Source organism: Suillus clintonianus (genome assembly GCF_016758775.1).
Source record: "Suillus clintonianus strain FC179 chromosome Unknown DEU56scaffold_54, whole genome shotgun sequence".
NCBI classification, from domain to species: domain Eukaryota; kingdom Fungi; phylum Basidiomycota; class Agaricomycetes; order Boletales; family Suillaceae; genus Suillus; species Suillus clintonianus.
In genome coordinates, this window is record NW_024539278.1 from 165,246 (window position 1) to 183,117 (window position 17,872).

At 48.2% G+C, this 17,872-nt stretch overlaps 6 protein-coding genes across 6 annotated transcripts; 1 reads left to right on the plus strand and 5 right to left on the minus strand.

Moving 5' to 3' along the window:
* Positions 1-1,122: 1,122 nt before the first annotated feature.
* DEU56DRAFT_813785 (uncharacterized protein) lies at positions 1,123-3,426 on the minus strand (the record flags this gene model as incomplete). Its single annotated transcript, XM_041353685.1, has 5 exons — positions 1,123-1,288; positions 1,342-1,695; positions 1,804-1,855; positions 3,253-3,324; positions 3,391-3,426. 5 exons carry the CDS (start codon positions 3,424-3,426, stop codon positions 1,278-1,280), a joined length of 525 nt encoding a protein of 174 aa, XP_041206676.1. The 3' UTR covers positions 1,123-1,277.
* An 858-nt stretch (positions 3,427-4,284) lies between these two features.
* Positions 4,285-5,351, minus strand: DEU56DRAFT_872170 (uncharacterized protein; the record flags this gene model as incomplete). Its single annotated transcript, XM_041355760.1, has 6 exons — positions 4,285-4,454; positions 4,506-4,712; positions 4,766-4,848; positions 4,897-5,069; positions 5,118-5,150; positions 5,208-5,351. The coding sequence occupies 6 exons, from the start codon at positions 5,349-5,351 to the stop codon at positions 4,285-4,287; spliced, it is 810 nt and encodes a 269-aa protein (XP_041206677.1).
* A 2,017-nt stretch (positions 5,352-7,368) lies between these two features.
* Positions 7,369-9,030, minus strand: DEU56DRAFT_454350 (phosphatidic acid phosphatase type 2/haloperoxidase). The gene is made up of 11 exons (XM_041346305.1): positions 8,875-9,030; positions 8,796-8,816; positions 8,664-8,732; positions 8,598-8,609; positions 8,512-8,536; positions 8,355-8,463; positions 8,233-8,304; positions 8,038-8,175; positions 7,909-7,985; positions 7,776-7,851; positions 7,369-7,723 (listed from the first exon to the last, which is right to left on the minus strand). The coding sequence occupies exons 1-11, from the start codon at positions 8,937-8,939 to the stop codon at positions 7,476-7,478; spliced, it is 912 nt and encodes a 303-aa protein (XP_041206678.1). The 5' UTR covers positions 8,940-9,030; the 3' UTR covers positions 7,369-7,475.
* Positions 9,031-10,254: 1,224 nt separating this feature from the next.
* Positions 10,255-11,357, plus strand: DEU56DRAFT_902478 (uncharacterized protein). The gene is made up of 5 exons (XM_041356595.1): positions 10,255-10,546; positions 10,602-10,610; positions 10,658-10,791; positions 10,857-11,134; positions 11,187-11,357. The coding sequence occupies exons 1-4, from the start codon at positions 10,462-10,464 to the stop codon at positions 11,124-11,126; spliced, it is 498 nt and encodes a 165-aa protein (XP_041206679.1). The 5' UTR covers positions 10,255-10,461; the 3' UTR covers positions 11,127-11,134; positions 11,187-11,357.
* An 896-nt stretch (positions 11,358-12,253) lies between these two features.
* Positions 12,254-15,018, minus strand: DEU56DRAFT_813819 (uncharacterized protein). The gene is made up of 13 exons (XM_041353686.1): positions 14,482-15,018; positions 14,366-14,422; positions 14,242-14,320; positions 13,865-14,192; positions 13,789-13,813; positions 13,596-13,684; positions 13,463-13,546; positions 13,356-13,397; positions 13,282-13,302; positions 12,976-13,232; positions 12,741-12,926; positions 12,598-12,689; positions 12,254-12,543 (listed from the first exon to the last, which is right to left on the minus strand). Exons 1-13 carry the CDS (start codon positions 14,940-14,942, stop codon positions 12,345-12,347), a joined length of 1,920 nt encoding a protein of 639 aa, XP_041206680.1. The 5' UTR covers positions 14,943-15,018; the 3' UTR covers positions 12,254-12,344.
* A 209-nt stretch (positions 15,019-15,227) lies between these two features.
* DEU56DRAFT_872171 (ABC1-domain-containing protein) lies at positions 15,228-17,807 on the minus strand (the record flags this gene model as incomplete). Its single annotated transcript, XM_041355761.1, has 9 exons — positions 15,228-15,327; positions 15,428-15,618; positions 15,672-15,824; positions 15,915-16,022; positions 16,079-16,297; positions 16,413-16,771; positions 16,826-17,005; positions 17,060-17,171; positions 17,328-17,807. 9 exons carry the CDS (start codon positions 17,805-17,807, stop codon positions 15,228-15,230), a joined length of 1,902 nt encoding a protein of 633 aa, XP_041206681.1.
* Between the last annotated feature and the right edge of the window lie 65 nt (positions 17,808-17,872).

Consider the following 17,872-nt stretch of genomic DNA (forward strand, 5'->3'; position numbering starts at 1 on the left):
GATGACTTCAGAGACGTACCATGTCGTCCCGCCCTCAAGCTTCTTGGCATCAGCTGTAATTTCAACGTCATCTGCGATGTGTTTTGAGATGTCAAAAACAGCTAAAGACATCGCACAGATGAGCTAGACGGCGGAATCCTAGCTGTGCCAAGAATCTACCTAGGCGGGCATCTGATAATCGGAAGCATATGTCAGTTGTGCGACCATGCAAGCCATTGCCGCCGCTACGCACGGTACCGTCGATCAAATCCAAAACATCTTTAGATCAGACTCGGGCCAAGGTCCAACTTGTGGAACGCTCTGCCGGCGACGTACCAGGAACCAATCATTTGCGCTAGTAACTGTAGGATTTCTGCGTTGACTCGCACCGAAGTTATCACAGATCAACTTGTTGGTGGAGGTTGGGGTGCACACTGAAGTGGTACTAGGCAGGGAAGCCAGTCCGGAGAATCAACGTTTTTGGATAAAAGGGTCCGCAACAGTAATCCACGGAATCTCCTTGTCAATCCAGTCTCTGCCATAATATTATGATCTGTTTCTTCCATTCGCGGTCTGAAGGTTCCTCTTCAAACCTCGATTACTAAGTAGTTCGCAATTGAATGGGGATCATGTCTCCCCTCGCGCAATATAAATCCCCACTCCCGACAGGATAGCCGATGGGTACAGCCCAGACATCCGTGATCCTTCGATTGGTGAACCACCTATTCAGATAACGTCGACTGATTCTTGGGCTTGGTTCAGAGGCCATCTACCTTTGACCTGGTAACCTGCAAACTGTCCCTCAAAAACGAAGCTGTAAATTTTCAAGGTGCGTCTGCTGCTTGAAGTCCATCGAATTCGAAGTCTATATCCCGCTCAGTCAGGTCTCTTCAAAGATCTATTCATCAGCCACCAGCTATAGTCACTGACATGGTCAGGACGTTACATGTGTCTACTACTCTGAGACAATAAACAGCGTTTTTTAATTTACAAAAAATGACGGATGAGAACAGCTGGTACGCAGAACATACCCTACCTTCATGCACTCGCAATCGGACCACGGATACTTGGGGAGGTATAATCAAGCCCCATAGGTCTCGCCACCGTGTCGACTGAGGGAGACCAACATGCTCCAAAGACGTATGCGCCATACCAGAAAAAGCACCAGATTGCATGATCATACAACTATTTCAACCTCCTAAAACTACCTCGACAGACCATTCAATACACTCGCTTTCACCGCCGAATTATTCAGCTCCACCCCAAACATCAGCCACGTAGTGATGCGTTGCCCACTATTAAGGTCTCGCTGAAGACAAACGGATCAGCGGGATTGTTACAATCATCAGAGTTGATACATACGCAGGCGATACTCCAAAGTGATTCCAAGAACTGTTTTCATCAACTCCGCCTTCATCTCAGAAAGTTGCGCCTTCCTCTGAGAGCGTTCAAAAGGGAGCTTTGCCTTCCAGGTAGATGGCTTGTTTTTGACAGCGCTCACAGCCTCTTGATATTTACGAGCGGCAGTGCTCACAGCTTCCCTGACAGCAGCAGCATGTGGAGACGCCATGTACTGCTCGAGAGCGTCAAAACTGTAGGGAACAGACTGCTGCTGGCCCCGAAGATAGCGCCGCTTGTCGAAAATGTAGAAAGAGTGTTCGAAAATGATGACAGCAGCTACATGATCAATGATAAGCAGGTTCATTGCAACATCGCCTGAAAATTCACCAGAGCTAAACTGAACAATAGTCTCCAATGGTGATGAGCCAGAGGTCTGGCAAATTTTCGACATGCGAACTGTGTGTAGTCTGTGACTTATTGGACATACCACAGTGAGTAACCTAGACCCCATCTCCTTACGTTGGGCGGTGGAAAGCTGGTGAAATCACGATGGAGAGTTGAAAATCGTCTCCCTCTGCTGAAGATGAATACACTCACAAGCTGCCAATGAATAAGATCTTCGGTCAGCATGGCCCAAGGTCAAAGGAGGATAAACAAACTCACGTCCTATTGATGGATCGGTGATATCGTTCGTGAGCAAGGTTCGAGGATTAAATACTCACACGCTGTTAAGGGGTGCGCGATGTCAGTGATAAGCGGTGCTCGAGAACGACGGAGGATAGATACTTTGACACCCTGGCAATGGATGAGGAATATCATTGGTGGGCAAGACTCGAGGATAAATCACTCACAGTCTGTGAAGGGATGCGCAATGTCAGTGATAAGCATGGCTAGACCCTGACGGCGAATCACCCACTCACAATCTGTGAACGGATCAGCAATGTTTTCGGTCAGCATGACTCAAGGTCGACAGAGAATGAACTCACACCCTGAAAACACTTGAATGAGCATGGTGGTAGGTTGACAGAGGATGCACACACTCACAAGCTATCAATGGATCAGCACATTTTTGATGAGTATAGCTCAAGGTCTGCGGAGGATGAATATACTGACATTCTGCCAATGGATCAGCAATTTCTTCAGTCAGCAAGGCTCGAACTCGACAAAGCGTCACCCCACTCACTGTCTGTGAACGGATGGACAATATCTCAGTTACAAAGACTCGAACTCGAAAAAAGATCACTGCGCTCACTCTCTGTCAACGAATGGACAATGACGTCAATCAGCATGGCTCGAGCTCGAATGAGGATCAAGACACTCACAGCCTGCGAACGGCGGGCAATGACTTGGATCAGCATGCCTCGAGCTCGAACGAGGATCAAGACACTCACAGCCTGCGAACGATGGGCAATGACTTGGATCAGCATGGCTCGAGCTCGAACGAGGATCAATACACTCACATCCTGCGAACAGTGGCCAATGACTTGGATCAGCATGTCTCAAACTCGAAAAAGGATCACTGAGCTCACTCTCTGTCAACGAATGGACAATGACGTCAATCAACATGGCTCGAGCTCGAACGAGGATCAAGACACTCACAGCCTGCGAACGGCGGGCAATGACGAGGATCAGCATGCCTCGAGCTCGAACGAGGATCAAGACACTCACAATCTGCGAACGGGGGGCAATGACTTGGATCGGCATGCCTCGAGCTCGAACGAGGATCAAGACACTCACATCCTGCGAACGATGGGCAATGACGAGGATCAATCGAATCAGGATCAAGACACTCACAGCCTGCGAACGGCGGGCAATGACGAGGATCAGCATGGCTCGAGCTCGAACGAGGATCAAGGCATTCACATCCTGCGAACGATAGGCAATGACTTGGATCAGGATCGATCGAGCTCGAACGAGGATCAAGACACTCACAACCTGCGAACGATGGGCAATGGCTTGGATTAGCATGGCTCGAGCTCGACCGAGGATCAAGACACTCACAAACTGCGAATGGCGGGCAATGACTTGGATCAGCATGGCTCGAGCACGAACGAGGATCAAGACACTCACCCACTGCGAATGGTGGGCAATGACTTGGATCAGCATGGCTCGAGCTCTAACGAGGATCAAGACACTCACATCCTGCGAACGGGTGGCAATGACTTGAATCAGCATGGATCGGGCTTGAACGAGGATCAAGACACTCACAAGCTGCGAACGGGGGGCAATGACTTGGATCAGCATGCCTCGAGCTCGAACGAGGATCAAGACACTCACAACCTTCGAACGGCGGGCAATGACTTGGATCAGCATGGCTCAAGCTCGAACGAGGATCAAGACACTCACATCCTGCGAACGGTGGGCAATGACGAGGATCAGGATGGATCGAGCTCGAACGAGGACACTCACATCCTGCGAACGATGGGCAATGACGAGGATCAATCGAACGAGGATCAAGACACTCACAACCTGCGAACGATGGGCAATGACTTGGATCAACATGGATCGAGATCGAACGAGGATCAAAACACTCACATCCTGCGAACGGTGGGCAATGACTTGGATCAGCATGGCTCAAGCTCGAACGAGGATCAAGACACTCACCATCTGCGAACGATAGGCAATGGCTTGGATCAGGATGGATCGAGCTCGAACGAGGATCAAGACACTCACATCCTGCGAACGATGGGCAATGACGAGGATCAATCGAACGAGGATCAAAACACTCACATCCTGCGAACGATAGGCAATGGCTTGAATCAGCATGGCTCGAGCTCGAACGAGGATCAACAGACATACTGCCTGCAAACGCCCAACATAAATGAGAGCAACTTTCAAAGATTTTTATAATCTTACAGCAATATGTGGAAACCAGTTACACAATTTCGTTGTCGCCTCCTCAGATGAGATTTGCTCAGAGCCAACAAGTCTTGTGAGGGTACTGGACAATAGTTAATAACATTTTCAGCAGGCAAATGAGATTATGAGCAAATACCGTTCTACTGCATATTCCATGCAGAGCTCCAAGTTCGTTTGTTGAGTTGAGACAAACAATTGCTGAAGGACTTCGCTGTCCAGAGTTCTAGCCGTCTGTTTGATGAGTGGCCCACAGTCTGCGTCGTCCTTGTCCATGTCTAACGGATCAATGGTCATCATGTATTGCAATTCGACTATCCACAGCTTACCGGGGAGGCATACGTGACATTTTGGCGGCCGTCGGATGTCCTTGGAGTGGTATAGGAACTTCAATTGCGTCCCGTTTGCAAACGTCTCCTCGGCGCGCTTCGGGGCCAGTGCATTGGCGTCTGTCCTCGATTTTCCTTCCTCTGTTAGCCGTACGAATTCGTCGTCATAAAGGGCATCAAATTTCGTGAATATCACGATCACTGGGACTGAGGATCAAAGTTGCGAATCAGTCGATCACCAGGCAGATGTGAAAGCTTACTGCTTCCGGTGTCACAGCGGGAGAAAAACCTGAGTTCGGCTTCGGTGAAAGATCTGCTTTCTTCATCCATTGGAATACAGTACCTATGTCAAAGAAGTGAGCTAGTGCATGTCGCCAAGTTGACCAATTACCATATAGCGTGAATTCGATCCTTGATATCTGTCTTCTTCAAGCGGCGCGCGATAAATGTGTTCACCTTGTCATACTCAGATTCGCCGCCTGCTTCGAACCCGCGTGAATCGTGAAAGATGAATCCCGAGTTATTTTGAAACACCATTTCGTTTTCGATATCGTGCTCTCCGCGCTGAGAACACGTCAGTTCATGTTGATAACTGATGATAGTACACGTTACCTCTCTAGATGCGTTCAGAATAGCGGCATCGATCTGATGTCGATAGGACAGTCATCACTATCAGTATTGTATTAGCATCACGATACGCACCTGTTTCCCAGCGCTATTAAATATTTGGGGGTTCTCATTGGTGTTGCAAACCCTCTTTAGGATAGTTGTTTTTCCCGCATTGGCTCTTCCTATGATGAGGATTCGAAAGCGATTTATTTTCTTTTTTATCTCTGAAGGATGCATGGATGGAGGTTTATAACCACTAGTGTGGCGAGCGCCTTGAAATCTCGCAGGTACGGTGGGCATTTCCGAGTCAGATAGGCTTCCATTTGATTACCGTTATCTATATCCTGGGAACACTTCGAGGCGACCATGAAGCCTTTCTGACCAATGCAGAGTTAAATTGTCGAAAGTGAACCACATATATATGTAGATTTGAGATGGCCAATTGTACAACCTTGTATCCTGGGGCCGCCATGGGCGTATACTCGAAATAAGAAGCAGCACAAATGCCACGGTACCGTACGTACACGCACCTCCAAAAGTCCACGTCAACTGTGCCCAAGAACTTCGTCATCATCCAATTGCATGGCCGAATCAGCGGAGCACATTGTTCGAATCACCACACCCAGTCGAACATTTGAAGGTCATGCAAGTTTGGTCTTCACAATCGCAGTGTTCCCTGATAGATGCCGTATGGCCGTGACGGGCTCGGGGGACAAAACACGTTTTGGAATGCCACGACAGAGCTCTGGAACGCAAAAACATGGCAGGTGCAAGGAAATCAAATTAATTGCCGTGCATCATGTATATATTTGGGCATTCCCCGACTGGTGAATATTAATTCGAACATCTTGCCATCGCAACTGGAAAATATACAGATATGGAATCCAGTCAAGAGGGAATGCATCACCGTGACAACTTCGAGGCTCATTCTGTGTTCAATGGAGCATGGAACAGCTCACTCGCGTGGATGCTCAATGACATGGACACACGGCTTCTCTCAGCGAGCACTATGCGAGATCACACCATACGGGAGTGGGATACATTGACCTGGAAGCAGGCCGGTGAGTCCTGGAAGGGCCATGCTGTAACATTGCCATGAGATCGACAGGCACCTTTGTCGCCTCCTCTTCTGATGACAGTCATGATCGCCTATGGTAACTCTCGGATCGACGACCTATTACCATATTCAAACACTTCACTGTCCGGTAGTGTGTTTTGTGTCACCTTCTCCATGGATGGCAATCACATCCTCAGCGGAGGTAAAGATAAGAAAATCTCAAAGTAGGCAGTACCCGATGATGCTTTTCTGGAGGTAAGTTCCTGTTCATTTCCGTCTGTGCGTCATCTCATTTCGTCCCAAGGATGTGTTGCTAGAGGACACCTCGTGAGCACAAGTCACAAAAACTGTGAGTTCCCGTTCATTGCACATCTGCTCGTCTTCTTTCTCAAACGTTAACTCTCAATTTGCATGTTTCCTCCCTTATTTTTATAACACTCTCTCACCATGCACATGTCAGCCCGCAGTGCATGCATGCATGGCTGGGGACTGGCATACCGCTGAGAGGCTGATAACACAAGAGATCAACACTGATGGCAACGACTATACTAACTCTTATGCGAATCGTTAGTTTGTAATGGCGAGAAAATCTGACTGGTATTGCGCACTTCATGATGCACTTAAGGTGACATATACTGTCTCATCGGCCGCATGACCTTTTCTAACTTGCATGGTAATATAGAGCATTACCATTCTGCCGTCCTTGATGAGCTGCTGTATCCCTAAGGGCATCGCCCTCTGTGAAAAACGACAGTTTCAAGACGCCATGAAAGCATTTGACCTGGCGTTCACGTTCGTGGACAGAGATTTGAATAAAACCCGTCTTCTACTCTTGATTAAGGTACATCAATTTTGTCTCACATGCTCCTTACTTCATGACGGCTACCATGCCATCACCTTGTTTAATGCAAATCAACATGTCGAGGCAATTCAGCGTGTCCAAGAGCTAGCTGCCACTTGTCCCAATGCCGATATTCTTGCCTGCGGTATCGTGGAAGTGAGTGTTCTTGCCACAGTCGAGTCCAGATTCATGTGTCGACACTGATTTTTGCGAATTTCGCACATCAGGCTTATCTACATGTCCAAAAGGGAATCAATGCCTTAGGTGTACTTGTATGTTTCCTTCTTCGATCTTTACCATTATCCATGACGTGAAGGCGAACGCTAAGGCGAGAGAAACACAAACCATTGACAGCACACTCTAGCTTGACTGAAATTCATCATGTTGTGTCGTAAGATCATGATATTTCGAAATTCGTACAAAAGATAGACTCGTTGCATGTTAAAGGAAACAAAAACGAAAGTTATCGTCGAATTCCAGTCCTTGGATTACGTCTCGTGCTGATTACTTCGCCGTCTTCCTCGTAATGATCCAGCAACGAGTCCGTGGTTCCGTCGGTTCCGTCTAGTTCAATACTCTTGGTATCTTTGAACCGGGTAGCATACGGCTCATGTGCATCTGCCGATGCTAGGTCAGGGTAATATTGCCTGTACGAGAAATATGCGAGGAGAATGCCAAGCGCAGATCCAGTCATGACGTCCTGCCAGTGGTCTGAATGGCAAAGTGAGCGATCTAATATGATTTGGTAAAACAAGGATCATACGACGGTAATCCATAGTGCGCGTGGTTGCCACATACAATGCACCAGCAAGAGGACTGATAGATATCCACGCTTTACTCTGAACCATGGGTGGTCAGATACACGTTGAGCTGTCTGCAGGGCAAGAGAAACTCACGACATGTCCTCGGGTGTCAAATAGATGTAATTTACCGGCCAAGTAAAAGGCGAGGAATCCAAGACCTGCAAATGACACTATATACAGACACATCAGAAAAATAACAAGGAGAAATAGTGGCCGGCATACTGCTGGAATGACCGCTGGGGAAGCTTTTCCATCCATCTTCGAGTATCACTGATACCGTCTGCGTACATATGTCTACAGTAGAGAGCCCCCAAAGAGGGTCTTCAGAGCCTATCGCAGGCTGACAGCGCGAGATCAAATCTTTAGGCATTGTAAGATACGTCGGGTAGAGCTATGTGCGTGAAATTGCAAGATTACCTGGCCGAGGTCGACCAACCGTGACTTTGACTAAATGTGTGACAGTCCTTGTCATCGACAGAGAGAGGAGCACTGCATCGTCATCAGCAGCCATAATGCAGCAACTAGAATTATGTACATACGTCCCAGGGTGCTGTGATGGAAATCCCACCATGACCGGACTGTTAAAATATTGACGAGGGACTGAATCACAAACGGGATGCCACCAGAGATGAAGCTGAGAGCTGTCGTCTGGCATGTCGTTAATAAAAGGGTTTTGTTCGTGCTCCTATGGCTTACCCCGACACGTTGATTGACAGCATAGCTGGTAGGTATGTAGTGAGCGTTGCAGGTCAATGTGAACCCAGCTGATAAGTAACACCCACGGGTATCGTAACCTAACAAAATTTCTCAACATGAAGATGGGCCCGAATAGAGGCTCCAGTACTTACGAGACATCAGATAGCGAGAAGTGCCTCTTGAACCCAGAGACGTGGTTGTCGATGACCCAGAAGATTGCCCTGTTCGTTAATCCGATCTTTAGTCCTTTCACGTCTGTAACCTCCACGGCTCCAAATCCTCACCAAAGCGCACCAGATATAATCCTTCGGAAAAAGGGACTACATGAGCTCAAGCCCAAAGTTCAGTGATTAAGAAACTCACCAGTCGGGGGCATACGACATCATGAATCGTCGTAGACTTGGGTGTGGTCTGCGCTCTTGGTTCATGGTGTTGGAATACGACAGGGTTGACTGCAAAGTCAGAGAAAGAGCAAAGTTTAAAGGTACCGAGTTGGTCTATTGTTTTATAGTCGTGCCATTGCAAGGGAGGTTATCATTAGCACTAGTACTTGTACATTTCAGGTTGTCTTCCCCACTGCACTGCAGTCCAGACTCCACGAGGACACTAATAATTCAATCTCACACGGACTAGAAGGGTTCGGCCCGCTCAACTGGCAGGATCTATTCTTGACCATGTCGTAAGCCCGTCTGCGAGCACCGACTCCGGAGTACTTGTTCTGCCTTCTCCTCCACGAAGTCGTAAGTCTGCGTCAAAATCGTGCTTACTCCAGACCACCACGTTACTTTTATCACGTCGAACTGTACACCAGTTCAATGGACATGATGCCGTATACCTGATTTCATGTCTCGTCTCTGTTTCCCTGCCCCCACATCATTCTCCCGTCGATGCATGCGGCAACCTCCATCGTGCGTGAAATCTAGTGCTTTCTTGCTATGGCTAGCACTACACACATAGACGCTGAGACGCAAAACAGCAATATATAGGAAATGAGGACATGACTTCGAGGAAGAAAACGTTTCGTGCCCAGTCAATTTGAAACTCCGTCCGTTATTTGAGAAATATCTGCGACTGCACTGACAGTGATTATCAAATACGGCTTTAGCCTTCCAAGGAGTTGTTCCACACAAATCATGTGCCATCCATTATCCAAAAGTGCAGCATCATTGATCCCCTAGCAGGCCTGGAGGAGCGACCTAAAACTTGAAAACAGAGCTCGATGTCAACCTGCATAATCCACAATCCATCATGTCTTTAGTCAAGGCGCTCACTCCCGTACTTTCACGAACAAAGCTTTTCCTGCCTCTTACTGCACCTGGAAGCCTATACCACGAGCACATCGTGGAGGCACATCTACAGCGGCGACATGTGAGGACTAAGCGATGAAGGCACCAGGCCACCGGACTTCATCTTCTTGCGCGATCGAACAACAAATGATGCGGTCTTTTCTCCGCGCGGGCATGGAGGCATTACAACACTGAAGGAAGGGAGTGCCTTGTACCTTCAAATATTTGCAGATGGCGCATCATCTGCACCTTTAATTTCGACGTCCTCGGATAGATCTTGACGGGTGAATTTGCGTGCCGACAGTGTCATAGCAGAATGGCAGCTCCGTTCCTTTTCGGACCTGCCAGTGAGTAAGTTACCCGTGAGTTGGAACAATTCTTACTCAACAAACGACTAATATCTTGATTATGAATTAATTTGAACGTTACTGTCGGGCTAGACCGACGCGCGGAGAAAAGACCGCATCATTTGTTGTTCGATCGCGCAAGAAGATGAAGTCCGGTGGCCTGGTGCCTTCATCGCTTAGTCCTCACATGTCGCCGCTGTAGATGTGCCTCCACGATGTGCTCGTGGTATAAAGTCTGCCCATCATGAACTGTAAACTGCAGTTTTCATTCTCCAACTATCTACCCCGAGTATTCACACACTCACACACCATACAATATGTCGACCTTCTTCCCCTCCTCGCAGATGATTGCCCCCGGCGAGATATCTTTTGCCTCAGACCGTGCAATCAAAGACTTCCAAGGTAAATATCATATTCTCGAGTACCTCAGCTCAACGCTCATTCCGCGGTTTCCTAGCTATTGGTCGTGAGTACGCTGGCCAGCAGACGGACCACCACCCTAATTTTTTGCAGAGCACTTGGATCACTTCAAAGCTCATGTCGAAAGTGTGAAGCTCGACGACGGACAAGTCCTCTACACGCACCAGATGGTGACTAAGGCTGACAAGGGCATCATAAACAAGAAAGTCAGGATCAGCCTTGTTGAGGTCAGTCCATGTTGCTGGTGGTATTCGTTCACCCTTTTGAACGGTGTCCACACCCTCCACCCTAGGCCGACATCACCATCAACACGTCCTCCCGCAGTCTGGCGTTTCATGTTTTTATCGATGCCCCTATCATTGGACACATCCTCCTCGTGTCGTCCATAATTCCTCTCAAGGTCGACGACCAGGTGAAACTTGATTTCGATGGAGCGGCCAAAAACCTTACGTCTGGACACGCGAGCGTCACAATTGATGCAAACAACAACGTTATCCTGACCTGGGACTTCGTGGTTCTCGGAGTGGAGTCAAAGGGTTCCCACATCATCCTCCACTTCTAAACTTCGAGGTATTCCATTTCGCGGCTTCATTCCCGTGTAATTACTTAATTTATTCTGTAGATCTGGCATGTAACCTGTGGAATCTCAAAGAAGGTTCCTTGTTGAAGCCTGATGGGTGTGAAGGATGCAATTTCGCAGTAGCGCTGTTTTGAATTTATGCACGCTGAATTGACTTTATTCGGGACTCTAACGTTTAATTTTGATAATAGTGATCTTAGTTATCTGGTTAATTCTGCTGAAGATTAAACAATGATCAGGTCTACCAGGTAACCAAGAGCTCTCAATCCTTTCGACGTGGCTAAGATTCACTTCTGCGGATGGTGAATAAAGTCTCTTCCTAAGCAGAATACTCAGAGCGGACTTGCTGGGCGACGATGATAGCAGTGAATTTTTATCGCCTACAACAGTAACTGGTTGCTACGAGAAGTCGGTCGCTGTTTAGTTTAATCAATGATCATGTTTCAGGTCACACCATCTGACTACCTTTGACGAGGAATGCCATGATATCCAACTACTGCACACAACCGTGCAACCACCAGTATCCAATCCACGCAAACCCAGAAGTGTGACAGTCAGTCCACGCTCTCAAAACTTGGCCAAGCACAGCTGGCCATCCAATTCGTCTTCCCAATCCATGGATATATTTGTTTTATCTGATTCTGTTGGAGGTCGTCCGTGATTTGTTTTCACTGGTTGTACGAATCCTTGATCGGCAAATGATGCATTTTTTTTTATCTGACAGTTCAGAACAGGAACGTACTACTGCAATTTTTTTCTAGGACATCTGAGGTGGAGCTGTCTACTACTTGCGGATCGTGACAGTACCAGGGGACGGAGTGGTCTCCTTGTTAGTCACTACCCCTTCTCGACTTGTCAGTTGTCGGCAATGTTATTCCGCCAACAAAACAAAGTCCGCGAATCCTAATCCTAAGCAGTATACTTGTGCACGCCACTGCCATGAAGCCTTGATGGTTGCATGACGTAGAAAATTCACAAGATACCGTACAATGGCAAGGTTTTCTACAGGTAAACTCGCTCGGTGAGAAATAAGGACGGTGTATTTTAAGTACCTTCCCTGTAACGTTCCCTTATCATCTCCGTAACAGCGCTCAGTACACACAGTGTATGGTCTCAGAGTTGAATACTGATTTAGACGTTCAATGCTACAAATACAGTGCGTAAAGCTCTTGCCATCGTATACTTAAACATCCGGAAGCACTATGATATATTTCTTGCTAGTACTGAGGGAAAAATAGACTTAGCCAGTCGCTCGGAAAGATGGATCTCTCTTGCTGCCCAGATGAACCAAAAAATAAACATGATAACAACCACGCACCCGCTGGCAACCGACGCCAGCATGGCCACCGTCGTAGACTTGAACACGTTGTACAGAATGGCGACTGCAAAGAATATCATCCTAGTCAAGAATAAGGTAACTATTAGCCCCGTTATGGAGTAGCAGTCCACCTACCCCCACATAAGCATTGCGTAGGGAAGACTGTGAACCGTGGCAAGGGCTCTCACTCCGAAAAACGTCCCCGTCATATTGGACAAGAAAATTGCCTGATGGAATTAGTTAGCATGGAAGTGGTGCACGCTAGGGTAAGAACTTGCTGCTTTGTCCGCTGATTCAAAACCATATCTTTGGTTTTGTCGCACCAGCAGGACTGAGACGATCAAGGAGCCGGTGATGAAGATAATGGAGAGGTAGGTTGCAATGATCCCGATCGACTGTGACTGGCTGATATTCACATTCGGCACTGCAAGGAAACTTACATCTACTGCTAACATGACGGTGGACTGGAAATAATCAAGTTATGAAGGAAGGTGCTGACTTCATGATACATACATAGATTGTGATCCCAGTCCATTCCATCATGAGGTTTTTGTTGAAGTCTTTCCACCTCGGCATGTTAGTGCATTCATCCACCCACACTTTTTGAAGTTCTTCTAAGTGTGCTTGCGGTGCCCAAAAAAGCATGGCGTTAAGAGCAAAAGATATACTACGGGTCAGTGGATGAAAGTCAGTATCCTCCCCGTACACCGATTTGTCGGCTTCAAGGCGAGCGCAAGGTAGACCGCAGAAGTTGAAGAACTTGGCTCTATCTTCATCATGAATGAGCCACATGCTAAGATGTCGAAATGAAGAATATACAGAAGTAATGCATGAACCTCGCTGTTGACGAGACGATAAATCTTTGATTGATCTGTGTGTGTAGTTTGGCTTACCAATAACACAAGTGGAATGTGGGTCATTGTCCAGATCATTCTCTGGAGATATGTAATAACACTTTAGATTATTACTGATGAAAGTGATTCGAAGGGGACCACCACACCTTTCAGATGGTTTATCAGTTCCATAATTCGGGAAAGTTCATCTGCATCAAAGGGTGACAAGGATATGTCCGAAGTGATGACCTCTGAATCGCGTTCAAACACAATCGACGGTGAAATTCGGGCGATCAGTACCTGCACTTGTATGCATGACAAGCTCCCTCAGTTCCTTGATGATCTGCGGTCTATTTATCTGGTGGATCGGGTAGTATTCACAGTGCGTCCTGTTCGGTCCATGTCATGATAGTCATAGAATCTGGAACCACAATAGAATCAAAATAGGTCCGGCAGGAAGTAAGTGAAACTCGTACAATTGAGCATCACAAACCAGTACTCAGACTCCAGAGCATATCCTAGTGGCCCGTCTATATCAGCGGTGTCATCATAAGTTTTACATAACGCACGAATGTGACTCGGATCGGCAACGCCTCGGATCCCACTAAAAATGTCATCTTTCCCTTCAATTTGATGGCGATCGTGCAACCAAAAGACAATTCGAGCTGCGTGGTCGACGAAATAATAATGACAAGCCACTTGTGGGCCGCCTTCGGTTTCAGTCTGCGCTAGTTGCACGACGAGCTCGATGTTGGCATCAGCTTCGAGATTCAATGATTCTCTTCGCGCTAGGTCATACAACTCATCTACGCATTTGTCGATCAACCTGAGCATTTGGCCATCCATCTTTTCGCCATCCATATTTATGCCATCAATCTTTGTTTCCGTGAATGCTCCCTGCAGAATGTGTGAAAATTATGTAAGACCTTCATGATCGAATGCTTACTCGGCGGTGGTTGTACAAATACAGTACGCCTTCCGGGTGTACACATGACTGCCAATCACCGCTCAACCACAGACATGATCTGAATTGTTTGTCATCCACATTCACGCACCAGCTGTACACTCACTCGTTGGGGAACTGCCTCATGAGTGCTGGAATTGAATCGCGCTTGGGATCTTTGTCTCTGGAGGCCAACTGCTCAAGATTGATCCATCGTGAAGGTATAATACTGCATCAACGTACACCGTGACAAGAGGACGATTCTCGTATCGTGAAATCTCATTCGCAACGAATGGTTTAAACTCGGGAATGGTGTCCGGAGCACTGGAAGAGCTTGCGCTGCCAGTTGGTGTAGGCGTAGACGCCTGAGGCGGAGTAGGGTGCATATATGGATGGGGCGAGGGGAATGAAGGCGCTGGCATGCCGCTTGCGGCACTTGCTGAAGTTATTTGCCGGTTGTGAAGTGGCAACGGTAAGCTGGCCCGGGGACATCGTACACTGGAATCATTGGTCAAGACAGTGCAGCTGTCTGGAGGGAAGGACGTTGAGTCAGTATTGTGCCTGGGGAAACTGCGAATCTTGGTCATCAAGTGTCGAAAGCAAGTCACGAGGATGCGCAATCTTTGGGCAGATGAAACTACGAGTGCCGCCAAGATTTGGCACAGACGTTTCAAGAGCCTTCGAATCAGCCTAGTGCTCAACATGTTTGTGTTGTCTGGACTCTGACGTCGACTTGTTCAAGGTAAGTAATCAAATGGCACGTGCCAGGCACCCGCGACTGTTTCGACGCACAGCATCTTGAATACGTAAGTCGCAGACCATCATGCATGCTGTAAGTTAAACATCGAAAGAGCTATGCTACTACAATGCTACTATGTAATAAGTTGACAATGACATCGGTGAAAGAAACGAGCAGTCGTCTATGCCAGCTTGACATTGCAGCGAGTTTTTGATACACGGATTGGACAGCACAGCGCAGACTTTCATCGTCAACCAAACTTGTACGAATCAGTAACTTGGTCCCAAAGCTTCTTGGTGTCTACTACAGCACGCAACCTCGAAGCAAGCAAGAACGCCCCGCTCAGTTTCCTACGGAACAAACAATGAGTAAACAGAGCACGAATAAGTAAAAAAAAGTTGGCGACAAAATCCCCCTCTTATTCAAAGGAAAATGTATCCTATCACTCACCGATTCAGACTATACGTTTCCTTCGGCGGGGGCGTCAACCTGTGCTTGAGCATCACAGGTATAAGTTCACGTATTTGAGCTGTAATATCCGCCCATGGTGTCCCAGGTCCAAATGCGAAAGGCTGTGTGGTCGTGAGTTTGAAGGGGGTAGCCAGGAGGACCATGGAGTCGATGTGCGCATTAAGCATGACCTGCGAACGTGTTCCGTGAATTCATGTGTGGGACGGCGAGGTGATGAACGTACTTCACCCTCCTCTCCAGTGAGATATCCGAGGTTCTGACTCCATTCTGCGCATGCAGTACGGTCTCCAGATGCAGCAGCTTGAAGGAGGCGTAGCCAGCTGTCCATGAATTCTTTTGTGTACTCGCGCGTTGCGCCAAAGTCCACTAGGGATAGCTGCAATGTGACTTAGTAAGATCGCTCGTGGAGTAGGAAACTTGAGTGCGAGGAAGGGCAAACTACAATGCGCCAACCTCAGAGACATACCTGTTGTGTCCTTGAGTCCCACAGGAAATTCGTGAAGTTAGGGTCTGTCTGCATGAACCTGAACTGGAAGAGCTCTCGCAAGCAAAGCTCGATGATTCGCGATGCAATCTACAGCACATGTATGTTCTAAGATCAACAATAGGGAAAGTAAACAACCTGCGCACCTCGTTCCGCTCCTCCTGTGGCAGATCTCCGACTATAGTATCTCCAATGCTCACGCCTTCTACATACTCCATCACAAGAACGCGCTGTGTGCTACCTGGCCAAACCCACGGGACCTTGAACCGTGCGTCTGCACCAAGACAATCTAGTCTCCCGTACCGTTCCAGGAAACTTGCCTCGCGCGAGTAGTCGCATTCGTCAGCAAGCTCGTCTTTCATCACCTTTGATATTGAGATATGACGCAGTGAAGTGTCCGGATAGCAGGAAATGAGGCAAGATCGAGAATCAAAAGTCAGACATTCAAAACGCGGCAGGAGGGCGCGACAGAGGACACACTTGAATCGTACGGTCTAGAAACAGCCCCCGCGGAAGCAAGCTTCCAGCCGTGAGAAGCATCTTGACGTAGCCAAGGTCGCTCGCGATTGAGTTGGCAATGTTCGGGAACTGGATCTTCACAGCGACGCGTCGGCCGTCTTCACCAGACAGACTTCGGCTTGGAGCGAGGACAGCATGGTGTACCTGACCAATACTCGCAGCTGCGAATGGTATACGGTCGAACGATGTAAAATTTTCGGCCCATGATTCGCCTAGAGATGTGCACAATACTTGTTGCATCTGCCAGTCCGGCATGTAGTGTGCGCTATCCTGAACGCGGCGGAATATCTTGTCGACTTCTGGGGGTAGGAGGTGGATGTCTAGCGCCTAGTTCGGCAACGGAAAAATAATAAACATTGATGACGGATGCGCACCTTGGATGCTCATAAACTGGCCGACCTTCAGTGCGGCACCACGCATCTGGGAGAGCTTAGACACCAGGCGGGCTATGTTTGCTTCAGTCATCATGACTGGCTGTGTATTGTCGGCATGGGAGGCGGTAGAGCGACGCAAGAGCTCGGAAGCTGCACCGTACGAAAGTGATGCTGCAAGACCTGTGATTACGAGTTAGCAAACAGTGAGGGAAAGGACAACAAAGATAGACGAGCCGCCATAGTGAAATAGTCGGCCAAGTTTGGACGAAGGGACCTTGGATGATTGGAGGTTGCGTGAAAGTATCGGGGCGGGGTCTATGGGTGCAGTCAGGGCTTGTTCTTGACGCTAAGGGATAACAGCACGATTGAAATGAGCAAGACGCAAACAGAAGCGAGAGGACTAGAGACACACTTCTAAATCGAAGGGAACAGAGCTTGCTACTTCGCATAGTTGACCTTCAATTCCCGTGGGTATAAAAGGAGGGGCAGAGTCAAGCGTGACTTCGGAAGAAGACGCGTTCCTCAAGGAACCCTCCGCTCCAAGTGGGATATGAGAGACCGCAAGACGGGGATCATCGGATAGTTGAGGTTCCAAGGCAGGCTCGGTGGAGAGAGGGGTATAAGCAGCTGTCGGAAACTGCTCAGGCGCGACATTGTCTTCAAATTGAGGCGGCAGTGGTGTCAGCTCCTCTTGCTGTTCCTCGAGATGGGACAGGTAAGTGTTGTGAACTGGAGAGTTGGTAGAAAACGCGTGGTTTATGCGCGGCATCGGATGATCATGATTAGCTTGAGCATTACCTGCAAGCTGTGACATTAAATCATGCTCCTCTGCCTTGCTCTTGCGCAAAGAGAACTCCGGGGATGCCGTGACCACAGGTCTGGCAGGGAGAACCTGGGAGGTTCTGATCTGTGCTGCGCGAACAGCAATGTCCGTAACTGAGTGGAGAACGCAAAGCCATCCAAACGCAGGCCCAGGTGGCATCCAAGACTCGACCTCTCGAAAGTTCAACGTGCAGCCTCAAGACTGGGTCACAACTTGAAGTCACT

Bases quoted from the DNA above. Each gene is read 5' to 3' on its own strand.
- DEU56DRAFT_902478 (XM_041356595.1), top strand. From the start codon at position 10,462: ATGTCGACCTTCTTCCCCTCCTCGCAGATGATTGCCCCCGGCGAGATA. The intron at 10,792-10,856 runs GTCAGTCCATGT...CCTCCACCCTAG, and splicing joins TCAGGATCAGCCTTGTTGAG to GCCGACATCACCATCAACAC.
- DEU56DRAFT_454350 (XM_041346305.1), bottom strand. From the start codon at position 8,939: ATGAACCAAGAGCGCAGACCACACCCAAGTCTACGACGATTCATGATG. The intron at 8,817-8,874 runs GTGAGTTTCTTA...CTTTTTCCGAAG, and splicing joins ATGTCGTATGCCCCCGACTG to GATTATATCTGGTGCGCTTT. The intron at 8,464-8,511 runs GTAAGCCATAGG...ACGACATGCCAG, and splicing joins CTGTCAATCAACGTGTCGGG to ACGACAGCTCTCAGCTTCAT.
- DEU56DRAFT_813819 (XM_041353686.1), bottom strand. From the start codon at position 14,942: ATGTTGAGCACTAGGCTGATTCGAAGGCTCTTGAAACGTCTGTGCCAA. The intron at 13,547-13,595 runs GTACTGATCGCC...AACGCGATTCAG, and splicing joins TGTCATGCATACAAGTGCAG to AGGTCATCACTTCGGACATA. The intron at 12,690-12,740 runs GCAAGTTCTTAC...TAATTCCATCAG, and splicing joins TTGAATCAGCGGACAAAGCA to GCAATTTTCTTGTCCAATAT.